The sequence below is a fragment of the Pleurodeles waltl genome, chromosome 1_1 (genome assembly GCF_031143425.1).
Source record: "Pleurodeles waltl isolate 20211129_DDA chromosome 1_1, aPleWal1.hap1.20221129, whole genome shotgun sequence".
In the NCBI taxonomy this organism is placed as follows: domain Eukaryota; kingdom Metazoa; phylum Chordata; class Amphibia; order Caudata; family Salamandridae; genus Pleurodeles; species Pleurodeles waltl.
The window spans coordinates 20,624,918-20,642,016 of record NC_090436.1 but is presented as its reverse complement, the minus strand read 5'-3'; the positions used below and the strand labels follow the sequence as shown (position 1 = coordinate 20,642,016).

At 46.0% G+C, this 17,099-nt stretch overlaps 1 protein-coding gene across 1 annotated transcript in view; it reads left to right on the top strand.

The window, feature by feature from the left end:
• The window catches only part of LOC138255404 (dedicator of cytokinesis protein 2-like), a 1,984,107-nt gene that overhangs the window by 396,186 nt on the left and 1,570,822 nt on the right, over positions 1-17,099 (top strand). Inside the window, exon 14 of the mRNA XM_069205837.1 lies at positions 16,350-16,474. Within this exon, the coding sequence (XP_069061938.1) occupies positions 16,350-16,474 (125 nt within the window). The remainder of the gene's footprint in view (positions 1-16,349; positions 16,475-17,099) is intronic.

Genomic DNA, 17,099 nt, shown 5'->3' with positions numbered 1-17,099 from the left:
TGGCACTGGCCACTCAGAGCAGTCCAGTGTGCCAGCAACACCTCTGAATCCAAGATGGCAGAGGTCTGGGGCACACTGGAGGAGCTCTGGGCACCTCCCCTGGGGGGTGCAGGTCAGGGGAGTGGTCACTCCCCTTTCCTTTGTCCAGTTTCACGCCAGAGAAGGGCTGGGGGATCCCTGAACCGGTGTAGACTGGCTTATGCAGAGATGGGCAGCACCTGTGCCCATCAAAGCATTTCAAGAGGCTGGGGGAGGCTACTCCTCCCCAGCCTTTCTCACCTTTTCCAAAGGGAGAGGGTATAACACCCTCTCTCTGAGGAAGTCCTTTGTTCTGCCTTCCTGGGCCAGAGCTGCCTGGACCCCAGGGGGGCAGAAACCTGTCTGAGGGGTTGGCAGCAGCAGCAGCTGCAGTGAAACCCCGGAAAGGCAGTTTGGCAGTACCCGGGTTCTGTGCTAGACACCCAGGGGATCATGGAATTGGCTCCCCAATACCAGATTTGGAATGGGGGGACAATTCCATGATCTTAGACATGTTACATGGCCATATTCAAAGTTACCATTGTGAAGCTACCTATAGGTATTGACCTATATGAAGTGCACACGTGTAATGGTGTCCCTGCACTCACAAAGTCCGGGGAAATGGCCCTGAACAATGTGGGAGTACCTTTGCTAGTACAAGGGTGCCCTCACACTTAGTAACTTTGCCTAACCTTCAGCAAGTGAAGGTTAGACATATAGGTGACTTATGAGTTACCTAAGTGCAGTGAAAATGGCTGTGAAATAACGTGTTCTTTATTTCACTCAGGCTGCAGTGGCAGTCCTGTGTAAAGGTTTGTCTGAGATCCCTATGGGTAGCAAAAGAAATGCTGCAGCCCATATGGATCTCCAGGAACCCCAATGCCCTGGGTACCTCGGTACCATATACTAGGGACTTATAAGGGGGGTCCAGTATGCCAATTGAAATTAGGAAATGTAGTCACTAGCCTATAGTGACAAATTTAAAGGCAGAGAGAGCATAAACACTGAGGTTCTGATTAGCAGAGCCTCAGTGACACAGTTAGGCACTACACAAGGAACACATTTAGGCCACAAACTATGAGCACTGGGGTCCTGGCTAGCAGGATCCCCGTGAAACAGGCAAAAACAAACTGACATACATGTAAAATTGGGGGTAACATGCCAAGAAAGATGGTACTTTCCTACACATGGTAATGTATGATCGGAGAATGTGAGGTGGTAAAAATACTCAAGCAGCAGATATAGACCGGGAAGGAGTAAGGAAGCTGTATCTCAGGGGTAGGAGGAGTAAGGAAGTTGTATCTCAGGGTTAGGAGGAGTAAGGAAGTTGTATCTCAGGGGGTAACAGGAGTAAGGAAGTTGTATCTCAGGGTTAGGAGGAGTAAGGAAGTTGTATCTCAGGGGGTAACAGGAGTAAGGAAGTTGTATCTCAAGGGTAGGAGGAGTAAGGAAGTTGTATCTCAGGGGGCAGGAGGGGTAAGGAAGTTGTATCTCAGGGGTAGGAGGAGTAAGGAAGTTGTATCTCAGGGGGCAGGAGGAATAAGGAAGTTGTATCTCAGGGGTAGGAGGAGTAAGGAAGTTGTATCTCAGGGGGTAACAGGAGTAAGGAAGTTGTATCTCAGGGTTAGGAGGAGTAAGGAAGTTGTATCTCAGGGGGTAACAGGAGTAAGGAAGTTGTATCTCAAGGGTAGGAGGAGTAAGGAAGTTGTATCTCAGGGGGCAGGAGGGGTAAGGAAGTTGTATCTCAGGGGTAGGAGGAGTAAGGAAGTTGTATCTCAGGGGGCAGGAGGAATAAGGAAGTTGTATCTCAGGGGTAGGAGGAGTAAGGAAGTTGTATCTCAGGGGTAGGAGGAGTAAGGAAGTTGTATCTCAGGGGGCAGGACGAATAAGGAAGTTGTATCTCAGGGGTAGGAGGAGTAAGGAAGCTGTATCTCAGGGGGTAGGAGGAGTAAGGAAGTTGTATCTCAGGGGCAGGAGGGGTAAGGAAGTTGTATCTCAGGGGTAGGAGGAGTAAGGAAGTTGTATCTCAGGGGGCAGGAGGAATAAGGAAGTTGTATCTCAGGGGGTAGGAGGGGTAAGGAAGCTGTATCTTAGGGGGTAGGAGGAGTAAGGAAGTTGTATCTCAGGTGGCAAGAGGAGTAAGGAAGCTGCATCTCAGGGGGTAGGAGGAGTAAGGAAGTCGTATCTCGGGGTAGGAGGGGTAAGGAATTCATATCTCGGGGAAGGAGGGGTAAGAACGGTGTATCTTAGGGGGTAGGAGGAGTGAGGAAGTTGTATCTCAGGGGTAGGAGGAGTAAGGAAGTCGGATCTCAGGGTAGGAGAAGTAACAAAGTTGTTTCTTAGGGGGTAGGAGGAGTTAGAAAGTTGTATCTCAGGGGGTAGGAGTAGTAAGGGAGTTGTATCTCAGGGGGTAGGAGGAGCAAGGAAGTTGTATCTCAGGGGTAGGAGGAGTAAGGAAGTTGTATCTCAGGGATAGGAGGAGTAAGGACGTTGAATCTCAGGGGTAGGAGGAGTAAGGAAGTTGCATCTCAGGGGGTAGGAGGAGTAAGAAAGTTGTATCTCAGGGGTAGAAGGAGTAAGGACGTTGTATCTCTGGGGGTGGAAGGAGTAAGGAAGTTGTATCTCTGGGGGTGGAAGGAGTAAGGAAGTTGTATTTCAGGAGTAGGAGGAGTAAGGAAGTTTTATCTCAGGGAATAGGAGAAGTCAGGTGTTGGACCTGGCTTTTTGACAAAGTGCATATGCTCTCTGTGTAAATTGTACTACTGATTGGTTTATCCATGATTGACTATTTAATTTACTTGTAAGTCCCTGGTAGAGTGCACTACATGTGCCTAGGGCAGGTAGATTAAATGCTACTAGTGGGCCTGCAGCACAGGTTGTGCCACCCACTTCAGTAGCCCCTTAACCCTGTCTCAGGCCTGCCATTGCAAGGCCTGTGTGTGCAGTTTCACTGCCACTTCGACTTGGCATTTAAAAGTACTTGCCAAGCCTAGAACTCCCCTTTTTCTACATATAAGTCATCCCTAATGTGTGCCCTAGGTAACCCCTAGAGCAGGGTGCTGTGTAGGTAAAAGGCAGGACATGTACCTGTGTAGTTATATGTTCTGGTAGTGTAAAACTCCTAAATTCGTTTTTACACTACTGTGAGGCCTGCTCCTTTCATAGGCTAACATTGGGGCTGCCCTCATACAGTGTTGAAGTGGCAGCTGCTGATCTGAAAGGAGCAGGAAGGTTATATTTAGTATGGCCAGAATAGTAATACAAAATCCTGCTGACTGGTGAAGTCGGATTTAATATTACTATTCTAGAAATGCCACTTTTAGAAAGTGAGCATTTCTTTGCACTAAAATCTTGTTGTGCCCTTCAATCCACGTCTGGCTAGGTTTAGTTGACAGCTCCTTGTGCATTCACTCAGACACACCCCAAACACAGGGTACTCAGCCTCACTTCCATACATCTGCATTTTGAATGGGTCTTCCTGGGCTGGGAGGGTGGAGGGCCTGCCCTCACACAAAGGACAGCCACACCCCCTACTGGGACTCTGGCAGACAGGATTGAACTGAAAGGGGGCTCAGTGCATTTCTTAGACACTCTTTGAAGTCACCCCCACTTCAAAGGCACAACGTAGTATAAAACAGGGCCTCTGCCCTACCTCATCAGACACTTGCTGGAGAAGAAACCTGAACCAGAAGCTACATCCTGCCAAGAAGAACTGCCTGGCTGCTCAAAGGACTCACCTGTCTGCTTTTCTACAAAGGACTGCTGCCTTGCTGTTGGCCTGCTGCCTTGCTGAACTGCCTGGCTGCTCAAAGGACTCACCTGTCTGCTTTTCTACAAAGGACTGCTGCCTTGCTGTTGGCCTGCTGCCTTGCTGAACTCTTGTCTGGCTGTAAAAGTGCTCTCCAAGGGCTTGGATAGAGCTTGCCTCCTGTTCCCTGAAGTCTCAGGACCAAAAAGACTTCTCTCTTCCTCTTGGACGCTCCGTGCGCCGAACTTTTCGGCGCACAGCTTGTTCCGCGGCGAGAAAAACGCCGCACACCGACGCTGATCGACGCGACGCCTTCGGGATGACCGAAACTTTGACGCACGGCCTCGCAAGGACAACGCCGCCCGACTCCGCCGGAGAAATCGACGCGACGCCTGCCGTGAGATCGAAACTTCGACACGCAGCCCCGCAGAACGACGCGCAGCCGGAAAACAAGCAGGAAAATCCACGCACAGACCCCGGACATCTGGTACTCCCCGCAAACCACAGTAAGAGACTGTCCGCGCGCCGGAAAACGACGCACGACTCCCCGCGTGGAAAATAACGACGCAAGTCCGTGTGTGCTGAGGAGAAATCGACGCACACACCAGTTTTCCACGTACCTCTTCTCCTGTGGCCCTCTGAGGAGATTTTCCACCAGAAACCAGGTACTTTGTGTTTGAAAGAGACTTTGTTTACTTTCTAAAGACTTAAGACACTTTGGGCCTGATTCTAACTTTGGAGGACGGTGTTAAACCGTCCCAAAAGTGGCGGATATACCACCTACCGTATTACGATTCCATTATATCCTATGGAACTCGTAATACGGTAGGTGGTATATCCGCCACTTTTGGGACGGTTTAACACCGTCCTTCAAAGTTAGAATCAGGCCCTTTATATCACTTTTCAGTGATATCTTTACAAATTCGTATTGCAACTTTGATCGTTTTGACCTGAAGATACCCAGATAAATATTATATATTTTTCTAAACACTGTGTGGTGTATTTTTGTGGTGTTATGCTATGGTGTTGTATGATTTATTCCACAAATGCTTTACACATTGCCTTCTAAGTTAAGCCTGACTGCTCGTGCCAAGCTACCGGAGGGTGAGCACAGGCTGATTTTGGATTGTGTGTGACTTACCCTGACTAGAGTGAGGGTTCTTGCTTGGACAGAGGGCAACCTGACTGCCAACCAAAAACCCCATTTCTAACATTGGTGATCAGCGGTGAGGATAGGACTTGTGTTTGTGCAGTGACATACAGTAGCTAAGTATTTCACTACCTACCCACAGTTGAAGGTCAACTTGATTTTTCATATTTTTTGGCTTTTGATTCTCTGATGTCCTCCTGGATATACTATTGATATTTTGGACTTTGGATTTTGGTTTTTGCTGGTAAGATCTTATCAAAATGGGATTGCTTACCTACTCATTCTTTGTTCGTACTGACCACCTCACTAAGGCTGACCTAAGGAAGCTTTGCAGAAAATCGGGCCTTCCTGTAGCAAGGAGATCTACTAAAGCGGAGATGCTACATAACTACATAGTCTGGGGGGAGGAAAGATGGGCAGAGAGAGAGGCAGCAAGAAACCAAATGACTAAGTACCCCTCAGATGAGGAGGAGGACTACGCACATGAGGAGGAAGACTGCTCACATGAGGAGAAAGACTACTCAGATGAGGAAAGAGACCCAGAGATAGATGAATGGCTCCGAGGTCAAAGGCGACAGGAGCAACAATTAGAGGAGTATCTTGCAAGGGTTGAGGCAAAAAGACTCTTAGCCCTGGAAGAAGAAAAGATTGCAGCTCAAGAGCTGAGCTGTAAAGAGCTGAAACTGGAGGCCGGAAGGGCTGAGTCCAGTTCAGATGGTGGCAGCAAAAATCTTGCATCTAGTACTGCTGAAGAAGGGCACAAGCCCAGAGATGTGGTGCCCAACTTGAAGAAGGGAGTTGACACACCCCAGGCGGTTCAAGGGTATGAGGTAGTTCCCGTTATGCACAGGGTCCCTGAGAAGGATTGGGGAACTGGCACAGGGAGTCATATTCCTACTGGGGGGAGGGACACTTTACTGGCTCTAGCAGAGAGTGACAGAGAAAAGGGTTCCCCCCTGGTGGACGTCCTGGATACAGAGTGTAGAGACATCCCAGAAGAGTATGGGTTGAGTGTCAGGGACAGACAGATACTGTCTCACCAGTCTCAGGAGGGTGAGGTAGAGTGCTTTTCCAAGGTTGAGTTACTGGGTGGTTGGGTGAAGGGTACTGTGGTTAATACATGTGAAGGGCAGAGTGATGTAATTGCTGGAGAGCATTTGTCTGGTCCTTATTTTCCAGAGCTACGCCAACACCAGGTGGAGTGTGAGTTCTCTGACCCCAGGGAACTTACAATGGAGGCAGACTTCTGGGTGAGTACCAGAGAGTCTGAAGAGGCATTTGGGGGTGCTCCTGAAGGGAGTGGTCTAGGTGGTTCCCAACCGAGTGAGGTGGGAAAGGATTGTAGTGTCCCAGGTAGGTCCCAGGTCCTAGAGGGTTCCATGAGGGAACACCAGGAGGGAAGCCTAGCCTGTATCGTAGGGCCACCTTTTGAGGGAAGCCCCGCAGTGTCAGAAGAACTTGGGGGGGTGACTGTAGCCAGCATCCCAACAGTTCTGGTGTCTGGCAGTACCCCTCCTAGTGAGGGGGTGCAGAAGTCCAGACATAGGGTTGAGAGGGGGTTGCAGACCCCAGTGGAGGACCTTGAGAGTCAGGGGTCAGCTCTGAGAGCAGAGCCCCCCAGGAATGACTCAGGTGAAACCGTTTCTGGTTTGGGGGAAACCCAGACTCTGCCGGATGGGCAGAGGTCGGGAGACCTGCGCCAACCAGACTCTTGTGTGGCCCTTGGGGACGGTGTGTCCCTTGTGGGGGGTGAGAGTGCCCCCCAGGAAGTCCTGGCATGCCAGGCAAAGATTCAACCTCAGGTTGGTGACTCTGGGTTGGATACCCAGGTTCAGAGGTTAAACTCTGACCTGGTGGGAGGTAGGTGTGCCTCCCAAGAAGTCCTGCTGTGCCAGGCAATTGTCCAACCTCAGGGTGTTGACTCTGAGTTGGATGACCAGGTTCAGAGGTTAAACTCTGACCTGGTGGGGGGTAGGTGTGCCCCCCAGAAAGTCCTGGCGTGCCAGGCAATTGCCCAACCTCAGGGTGGTGACCCTGGGTTGGGGAACCAGGCTCAGAGGTTAAACTCTGACCTGGTGGGAGGTAGGTGTGCCTCCCTGGAAGTCCTGGCCTGCCAGGCAATGGTTCAACCTCAGGGTGGTGACTCTGGGTTGGCTAACCAGGGTCAGAGGATAAACTCTGACCTGTTGGGGGGTAGGTGTGCTCCCCAGAAAGTCCTGGTATGCCAGGCAATGGTTCAACCTCAGGGTGGTGACTCTGGGTTGGATACCCAGGTTCAGAGGTTAACCTCTGACCTGGTGGGAGGTAGGTGTGCCTCCCAGAAAGTCCTGCTATGCCAGGCAGTTGTCCAACCTCAGGGTGTTGACTCTGGGTTGGATAACCGGGTTCAGAGGTTAAACTCTGACCTGGTGGGGGGTACTAGTGCCCCCCAGAAAGTCCTGGTGTACCAGGTAGTTGTCCAACCTCAGGGTGCTGACTCTGGGTTGGATAACCGGGTTCAGAGGTTAAACTCTGACCTGGTGGGGGGTAGGTGTGCCCCCCAGAAAGTCCTGGCGTGCCAGGCAATTGTTCAACCTCAGGGTGGTGACCCTGGGTTGGAGAACCAGGTTCAGAGGTTAACCACTGACCTGGTGGGAGGTAGGTGTGCCTCCCAGAAAGTCCTGGTGTGCCAGGCAGTTGCCCAACCTCAGGGTGGTGACCCTAGGTTGGAGAACCAGGTTCAAAGGTTAAACTCTGACCTGGTGGAGGGTCAGTGTGCCCTCCAGGAAGTCCTGGCGTGCCAGGCAATTGTTCAACTTCAGGGTGGTGATTCTGAGTTGAATGGTCAGGTGCAGAGGTTAAACTCTGACCTGGTGGGGGGTAGGTGTGCCTCCCAGAAAGTCCTGGTTTGCCAGGCAGTGATCCAGTCTGAGGGTACAGACCCTGGGCTGGAAAACCAGGTTCAGGGTGTCCCCCCGGACCTGGAGGGAGGGGCTACTGATAACAGTGCCCCTACCATGTTGTCTTCTGAGGAGGCCACTCCTAGTTGGAGGGTGCTGGACCCCAGAAGGGAGGGCAGGGGAGGGAAGCCTCACCCCGGGCCCTAGTCCAACCTGAAGGTACAGACCCCAGGTTGGAGGGCCAGTTGCAGGTTAACAGCCCTGCACTGGTGGAGGAATGGTACAGGGCGACTTCTATAAGCACCCTGACCATGTTGGACTCTGGGGGTACCGCTCCAGGAGGGAGGGTACAGAGCCCCAGAGGGGAGGACCAGGTTCAGGCTGTCATCCCTGACCTGGTGGAAGGGAGAGTGGTTAAAGGGTGCCCAGCACCTGGGGCTACCGCCCCCCACTCGCCACAGCCACAGTGGTTGGAGAGCTTTGAGAGGCCTGGGGCCTGGCTCTCATCCTTGGCAGCTGTCAGTAATCACTGTGGCTTGCTGTCCGGGTGGACAGAGTTGTCCCTGGGGAGGGGACAAGTGTCACACCCCGGGGGTAGAGTGGGCAACACCACTGTGTTGGTCATGGTGGTACTATCCTGCTCCTGGGATACATCTGTGAGCAAAGTAAGTTTAGGTGCTGCACAGATGGGATCCGCAGGTAAGGAGAAAGGTTCCCCATGGGTTGGCTTAGTGGGCCCTGAGAGTATGGACAGAGGGATCCAATTGGAGTCAGGAAGGCGAAGAACTGGAGCATGCCCCTGCTGTTGTGGGCCTGGGTCCTTGTTCTGTCGCCTCAAACAGGGAAGTACATCAGGATAGTGATTGTTCTCCCCTGGCTTTAGGCTGGTAGGGGGTCATGTTGGACCTGGCTTTTTGACAGGGACATCCCCAAACGTTTTGCCTCCTTCCTCTTATTTTTTCTGACCTGTTGTTGTTGGCTTTTGACCTCTGGGCACTTTACCACTGCTAACCAGTGCTAAAGTGCATATGCTCTCTGTGTAAATTGTACTACTGATTGGTTTATCCATGATTGACTATTTAATTTACTTGTAAGTCCCTGGTAGAGTGCACTACATGTGCCTAGGGCAGGTCGATTAAATGCTACTAGTGGGCCTGCAGCATTGGTTGTACCACCCACCTCAGTAGCCCCTTAACCCTGTCTCAGGCCTGCCATTGCAAGGCCTGTGTGTGCAGTTTCACTGCCACTTCGACTTGGCATTTAAAAGTACTTGCCAAGCCTAGAACTCCCCTTTTTCTACATATAAGTCATCCCTAATGTGTGCCCTAGGTAACCCCTAGAGCAGGGTGCTGTGTAGGTAAAAGGCAGGACATGTACCTGTGTAGTTATATGTCCTGGTAGTGTAAAACTCCTAAATTCGTTTTTACACTACTGTGAGGCCTGCTCCTTTCATAGGCTAACATTGGGGCTGCCCTCATACACTGTTGAAGTGGCAGCTGCTGATCTGAAAGGAGCAGGAAGGTCATATTTAGTATGGCCAGAATAGTAATACAAAATCCTGCTGACTGGTGAAGTCGGATTTAATATTACTATTCTAGAAATGCCACTTTTAGAAAGTGAGCATTTCTTTGCACTAAAATCTTGTTGTGCCCTTCAATCCACGTCTGGCTAGGTTTAGTTGACAGCTCCTTGTGCATTCACTCAGACACACCCCAAACACAGGGTACTCAGCCTCACTTGCATACATCTGCATTTTGAATGGGTCTTCCTGGGCTGGGAGGGTGGAGGGCCTGCCCTCACACAAAGGACTGCCACACCCCCTACTGGGACTCTGGCAGACAGGATTGAACTGAAAGGGGGCTCGGTGCATTTCTTAGACACTCTTTGAAGTCACCCCCACTTCAAAGGCACAACTTAGTATAAAACAGGGCCTCTGCCCTACCTCATCAGACACTTGCTGGAGAAGAAACCTGAACCAGAAGCTACATCCTGCCAAGAAGAACTGCCTGGCTGCTCAAAGGACTCACCTGTCTGCTTTTCTACAAAGGACTGCTGCCTTGCTGTTGGCCTGCTGCCTTGCTGAACTGCCTGGCTGCTCAAAGGACTCACCTGTCTGCTTTTCTACAAAGGACTGCTGCCTTGCTGTTGGCCTGCTGCCTTGCTGAACTCTTGTCTGGCTGTAAAAGTGCTCTCCAAGGGCTTGGATAGAGCTTGCCTCCTGTTCCCTGAAGTCTCAGGACCAAAAAGACTTCTCTCTTCCTCTTGGACGCTCTGTGCGCCGAACTTTTCGACGCACAGCTTGTTCCGCGGCAAGAAAAACGCCGCACACCGACGCTGATCGACGCGACGCCTTCGGGACGACCGAAACTTTGACGCACGGCCTCGCAAGGACAACGCCGCCCGACTCCGCAGGAGAAATCGACGCGACGCCTGCCGTGAGATCGAAACTTCGACACGCAGCCCCGCAGAACGACGCGCAGCCGGAAAACAAGCAGGAAAATCCACGCACAGACCCGGGACATCTGGTACTCCCCGCAAACCACAGTAAGAGACTGTCCGCGCGCCGGAAAACGACGCACGACTCCCCGCGTGGAAAATAACGACGCAAGTCTGTGTGTGCTGAGGAGAAATCGACGCACACACCAGTTTTCCACGTACCTCTTCTCCTGTGGCCCTCTGAGGAGATTTTCCACCAGAAACCAGGTACTTTGTGTTTGAAAGAGACTTTGTTTACTTTCTAAAGACTTAAGACACTTTATATCACTTTTCAGTGATATCTTTACAAATTCGTATTGCAACTTTGATCGTTTAGACCTGAAGATACCCAGATAAATATTATATATTTTTCTAAACACTGTGTGGTGTATTTTTGTGGTGTTATGCTATGGTGTTGTATGATTTATTGCACAAATGCTTTACACATTGCCTTCTAAGTTAAGATTGACTGCTCGTGCCAAGCTACCGGAGGGTGAGCACAGGCTGATTTTGGATTGTGTGTGACTTACCCTGACTAGAGTGAGGGTTCTTGCTTGGACAGAGGGCAACCTGAGCCAACCAAAAACCCCATTTCTAACATCAGGACATTGTATCTCAGGGGTAGGAGGAGTACGGAAGTTGTATCTCAGGGTGAGATGGAGTAAGGAAGTAGTAAATCTGGGGTAGGAGGAGTAAGGGAGTTGTATCTCAGGGGTAAAAGGAGTAAGGGAGTTGTATTTCAGGGTAGGGGGAGTAGGTGAGCTGTATTTCAGGGGTATGAGCAGTAAGGAAGTATCACAGAGGGTATGAAGAGTAAGGAAGTTGTATCTAAGGGGCAGGAGGAGTAAGGAAGTTGTATCTCAGGAGTAGAAGGAGTAAGAAAGTTGTATCTCAGGGGGTAGGAGGAGTAAGGAAGTTGTATCTTAGGGGTAGAAGGAGTAAGAAAGTTGTATCTCAGTGGGTAGGAGGAGTAAGGAAGTTGTATCTTAGGGGTGGGAGGAGTAAGAAAATTGTATCTCAGGGGGTAGGAGGAGTAAATAAGTTGTATTTCAGAAGTAGGAGGAATAAGGATGTTGTAACTCAGGGAGTCGGAGGAGTAAGGAAGTTGTATCTCAGGGGTAGAGGGAGTAAGGAAGTTGCATGTCAGGGGGTAGGATGAGTAAGGAAGTTGTATCTCGGGGTAGGAGGAGTAAGGGAGTATCTCAGACGGTAGGAAGAGTAAGGAAGTTTTATCCCAGGGGTAGAAGGAGTAAGAAAGTTGTATCTCAGGGGGTGGGAGTAAGGAAGTTGTATCTCAGGGGTAGGAGGAGTAAGGAAGTTGTATCTGGGGGTAGAAGGAGTAAATAAGTTGTATTTCAGGGGTAGGAGGAATAAGGATGTTGTAACTGAGGGGGCGGGAGGAGTAAGGAAGTTGTATCTCAGGGGTAGGACGAGTAAGGAAGCTGTATCTCAGGGGGTAGGAGGAGTAAGGAAGTTGTATCTCAGGGGTAGGAGGAGTAAGGAAGTTGTATCTCAGGGGCAGGTGGAGTAAGGAAGTTGTATCTCAGTGGGTAGGTGGAGGAGCTGTTAGAGGACAAGTGAGAAATTAAAAGAGAAAACCCTACAGAGGAGTTCAAAGTCCCTTTTGAATCCAAGAAGAAGGCAGCCTTAAGTCAATTATAGGTGGGCCTGGTTAAAGAATCTTTTTAAGAGAAGAGTTTTAGTTCAGCTTTGCATGTAGACAGTGAGCTAGTGGTTCGTAGGCCCTGGGACAAAGAGTTCCAAATCCTGGTAGCTATTTCGCATACCTCTTTATATGTCAGGCATTTCAGTATCTATGTGTTAGGACTATGTGATGACCTGCGCCCACCAGGCAATTTAATCTTCGATGTCAGGTATCATGGACTGCAGGTGAGCTATCCACAATGCTTTGTTGTATGGTTAGGTTTAGAGTATGGTTAAGAATAAGGTTTAAAGTTAGGATTAAATGTATGTACTTTTTAGGAAACTTAAGTTAGGATTAAGTGTATGTACTCTTTACGGATAGGGACATTTATTGAGGATTAAGTTTATCTACTCTTTACCAATAGGGAAACTTCAACTAGGATTAAGTTTATGTACTCTTCATGGAAACTTAAATTAGGTTAAATTTATGTACTCTTTACGAATAGGGAAAATTAAGTTAGGATTAAGTGTACGTACTATTTACAGATAGGGAAACTTGTTTCAGATATATTTTATGTATTCTTTACAAATAGGGAAAATTAAGTTATGATTATGTTTATGTACTCTTTACGGATAGGGAAACTTAAGTTAGGAATACGTTTATGTACTCTTTACGGAAAGGGAAATTTAAGTTAGGATTAAGTTAATATGTTGTTTACAGATCGGAAATTTAAGTTAGGATTATATATAAGTGTTGTTTAAGGATAGGGAATTTAAGTTAGGATTAGGTTTATGGACTCTTTACTGATAGGGAAATTTATTTACAATCAAGTTTATGTACTATTTACCAATAGGAAAAATTAAGTTAGGATTAAGTTTATGGACTCTTTACGGATAGGGAAACTTAAATTAGGAGTTTAGGTACTCTTTACGGACAGAGGGAAACTTAAGTTAGGATTAAGTTTATGTGTTGTTTACGGATAGCAAACTTAAGTTATGATTACATTTATGTACTCTTTACAGATAGGGAAAATAAAGTTAGGATTAAGTTTATGTACTCTTTATGGATAGGGAAAATTAAGTTAGGATTAAGTGTATGTACTCTTTATGAATAGGGAAATTTATTTAGATTAAGTTTATGCACTCTTGACCGATAGAGAAAATTAAGGTAGGATTAAGTTTATGTGTTGTTTACGGATAGGAAATTTAGGATAGGATTATATTTATGTGTGTTTTATGAATAGGAAATTTAAATTAGGATTACTCTTATGTACTCTTTACAGATAGGAAAAATTAAGTTAGATTATGTGTATGTACTCTTTATGGATACGGAAAATTAAGTTGGTATTAACTGTATCTACTCTTTACGGACAGGGAAACTTAAATTAGGAATACGTTTCTGTTTTCTTTACGGATAGGGAAATTTAAATTAGGATTAAGGATTTAGGATTAAGTTTATGTGTTGTTTACAGATAGAACACTTAATTTATATTTATATTTATGTGTTGTTTACGGATAGGAAATTTAAGTTAGGATTACGTTTATGTACTCTTTACAGATAGGGAAATTTAAGCTTGATTAAGTGTTTTCACTCTTTACGGATAAGAAAAATTAAATTGGGATTAAACGTATGTACTCTTTACAGATAGGGAAAGTTAGGTTGGAATTAAGTTTATGGACTCTTTACAGATACAGAATCTTAAATTAGGATTAAGTTTAGGTACTCTTTACAGATAGGGAAACTTAATTTATGATTAAGTTTATGTGTTTTTTACGGATAGGAAATTTAAGTTAGATTTATATTTATGTGTTGTTTATGGATAGGAAACTTAAGTTAGGATTAAGTTTATGTACTCTTTACAGATAGGGAAATTTAAACTTGATTAAGTGTTTTTACTCTTTACGGATAGGAAAAATTAAATTGTGATTAACCGTATGTACTCTTTACAGATAGGGAAAATTAGGTTGGAATTAAGTTTATGGACTCTTTACGGATACGGAATCTTAAATTAGGATTAAGTTTAGGTACTCTTTACAGATAGGGAAACTTAATTGATGATTAAGTTTCTGTGTTGTTTACGGATAGGAAAGTTTAGTTAGGATTAAGTTTATGTTAGGATTAAGATAGGGAAAATTATGTAAGGATTATGTGTATGTACTCTTTACAGATAAGGAAAATTAAGTTAGGATTAAGTGTATATACTCTTTACGGATATGGAAAATTTAATTAGAATTAAGTGTATGTACTCTTTACGGATAGGGAAATTTATTTAGATTACGTTTATGTACTCTTTGCCAATAGAAAAAAATTAAGTTAGAATTAATTTTATGGACCCTTTACTGATATAGAAATAATTTATGGATTAGAAAATGTAAATTAGGATTAAGTTTATGTACTTTTCAAGGATGGGAAAACTGAAGTTAGGATTCAGTTGTTGTACTCTTTACAGATAGGGAAAAATAAGTTAGGATTAAGTTTATGTACTCTTTATGGATATGGAAAGGTTAAAGGTGTGAGGTATGATTAGTCTCAGTAATCGGATTAAAGGGAGCAATGAGAAAAGGGTAAGAGTTATAGTCAATGGTTAGGAATATTATCACTATTAAGGCTATGGTTAGGGCGGCAGATTGGGTTAAGGTTTTGCATGGTTTTAGATTTAGGGTTATAAATAAGGATGGGTAAATGATGAGATTAGGGTTAGATAGCTCTGATTAGGGTACCTCTGGTTAGGTTTAGGGTGAATACCAGGAAGCAAGGGTGTTAGCATTGGGAGTAGCAGTTAGGGTGAGGATCCCTTACAGCAAGAGTTAGTGTAAAAAGAATGGAGGCAAAGTACATCATTTCTAACTTTTGGCTTTCACACCAGTCCCAAATAGACTGAATTAAAATTCTAAATTTAGATTTTTCACTTATTCAAAATGTGTTTCCTCACTTTTTGTTTTCACAATTTGAACACTCCACCACTCCTCTGTCTGGTGGATTTGGGCCACCCACCCAATCAAAGTGTTTTCATATTGAAATTATGACTTTGCCCTTTTTGTTGTCTTGGGGGGGAAAATGGCAACATCCAGTCATGATGAAAGCAGTTTAAGGTATCTCATGAAAATGAAGTATATCCATTTAAGTATTACCAAGCACGAGCACAGAAATAATGCCAGTTAGATCGGTAAAATGTGAAAATGCAGGAAGGGGAGGAAATGCTGCAAACTACAGAGGACCAGCTTTCACAAGACTTCACTCATGCAGTAAAAGTTTTACAAACTCCTAGCCCGAATGGCCAACTGTCAATCAATAAACAAAGGGCTTGATTTACAGTTTGCGGACAGCTACTTCGTCTCAAACATGGCGGATGCCCTGTTGGTCTTATTTCAAGTGCTGCAGGACATAATCAGGGCCACTGGGATTATGCAGCAGAAGAGGGCCAAATTATGCGGCAGGGTTGACTAAATTATGCAGCAAGAAAAGGCAAAATGCGGCACATTTTGGTATAGCAGTACTTCATTATTTGGTCATTTTAAAACTTAGTAACATGGTCTGGGCCTTGGTTGCCGTTCATTAGTACCAATTTAATGCTGAAATATAACAAGAAGTAGCAGAAATGTGACCACGTCAGCTTTGCGAAGAGCTTTCACCACGCAACAACACGTGTCACTACCTTTTTAGTAACTTTTGAGCTGTTTGAGCTCAAAACTATTTGTTTTGTTAAAATATGCAAATTATTCAACAGATGATAGATTACGGCAAAGCTCTAATTATGCGAAAATCACTGCAGCCGCACAATAGTATAATTCCAGCAGCCCTCAATATAATGTATTTCTAATAAGGTGACAAATTATAAATCAGGTCCTATGTCCCTTATGGATTTCCTTAGGTTTGAAGCAATTATTTGTCAGGGACAGTGGGCCATGTGCCACTTTCTAGAGGTTTGCTACATGTGTGTGGACAATGTAGTCATTTGAGTATTTCAGCTTGTACCTTCATAGCTTTCTAATTCATCCTGAGGTCTGCTTGACTTTGGTGTAATTGGGCTGTAACAGATGATTGGTTCAGGTATTGATTTGCTGATAGATATGTGATCAGTGTGCAACATACAGCACATGGTCATTGTTATTCTACCCGTTAGACTCTAAGGTATGGAAGAAGTAATTCATGCTGCAGAATTAAGTTCCTTTCAACTTGCAGTTGTTTTTCCATTTATGTCTTTTATAACTTATATTTTTGGCCTTTGCTACTCCTTTCTGTTTTCTATGATATAGAACTTTCTGCATGATCAGTGCCCTGTTGCAAGAATACATCAGCTACTCTTTCAACATAGCACCCATGTCTGTTAACGTTTGAGTGGTTTTGTTTGCAGTGTCACCATTCATTTACCCATTCATCCATCCATCCACTCATTCCTGAAAAGTTAATTCTCTCTCTCATTGCCGACCTCAGGTGATATCAGAAATGATATCTATGTGACGCTGGTCCAGGGAGATTTTGATAAATGCAACAAGAAGACGCAGAAGAACGTGGAGGTGGCCCTGTGCGTGTGCGACGAGGAAGGAAACATCATCCCGGTAATACCCAGGACATGCAGCGCTTTAACTGGCTCCTACATCATATACATCCATGCACCTATTGCCCTTGAGGCTTTGGTCTCTGAGAAGAGCGTAAACCATGGGGTAGATTTACAATATTTGGCGTAGGTCAGCGCCTCAAGCCTTCCTGCTGTGCTGCCCTGCGTCAAAAGAAAAGGGCAGAAATGGGCTGTATCTATGAGTTAGAGCACATTCCTGTCCTCGTCCACTGCGCTGGTGCACAATTGGCTGCCATGCACCAATGCAGGCACTCTTGCACCATGGTGCGAGGGTAAGAATTGTAGGAAAGATTGTTTTTGTGCAGGAAGGGACTCCTTCAAAAACTTAAGGTATTTTTCTCCTATGTGTGCAGAATGCAGCACACTTAGAAACAGTACGGCCCACAACCTCAGGCTTAAGACATAACAGTGAGTCCCACAACCTCAGGCTTAAGCTATAGAAATATTTTTCACAACCTCAGGCTTAAGAAATTGAAGTAAGCCCCACAACCTAAGGTGTAAGACATTGAAGTAAATCCCACAATCTCAGAGGCAAGGCACAGCAGTAAGTCCCACAACCTCAGGCTTAAGACATAGTAGTAAATCCCACAACATTAGCCTTAAGA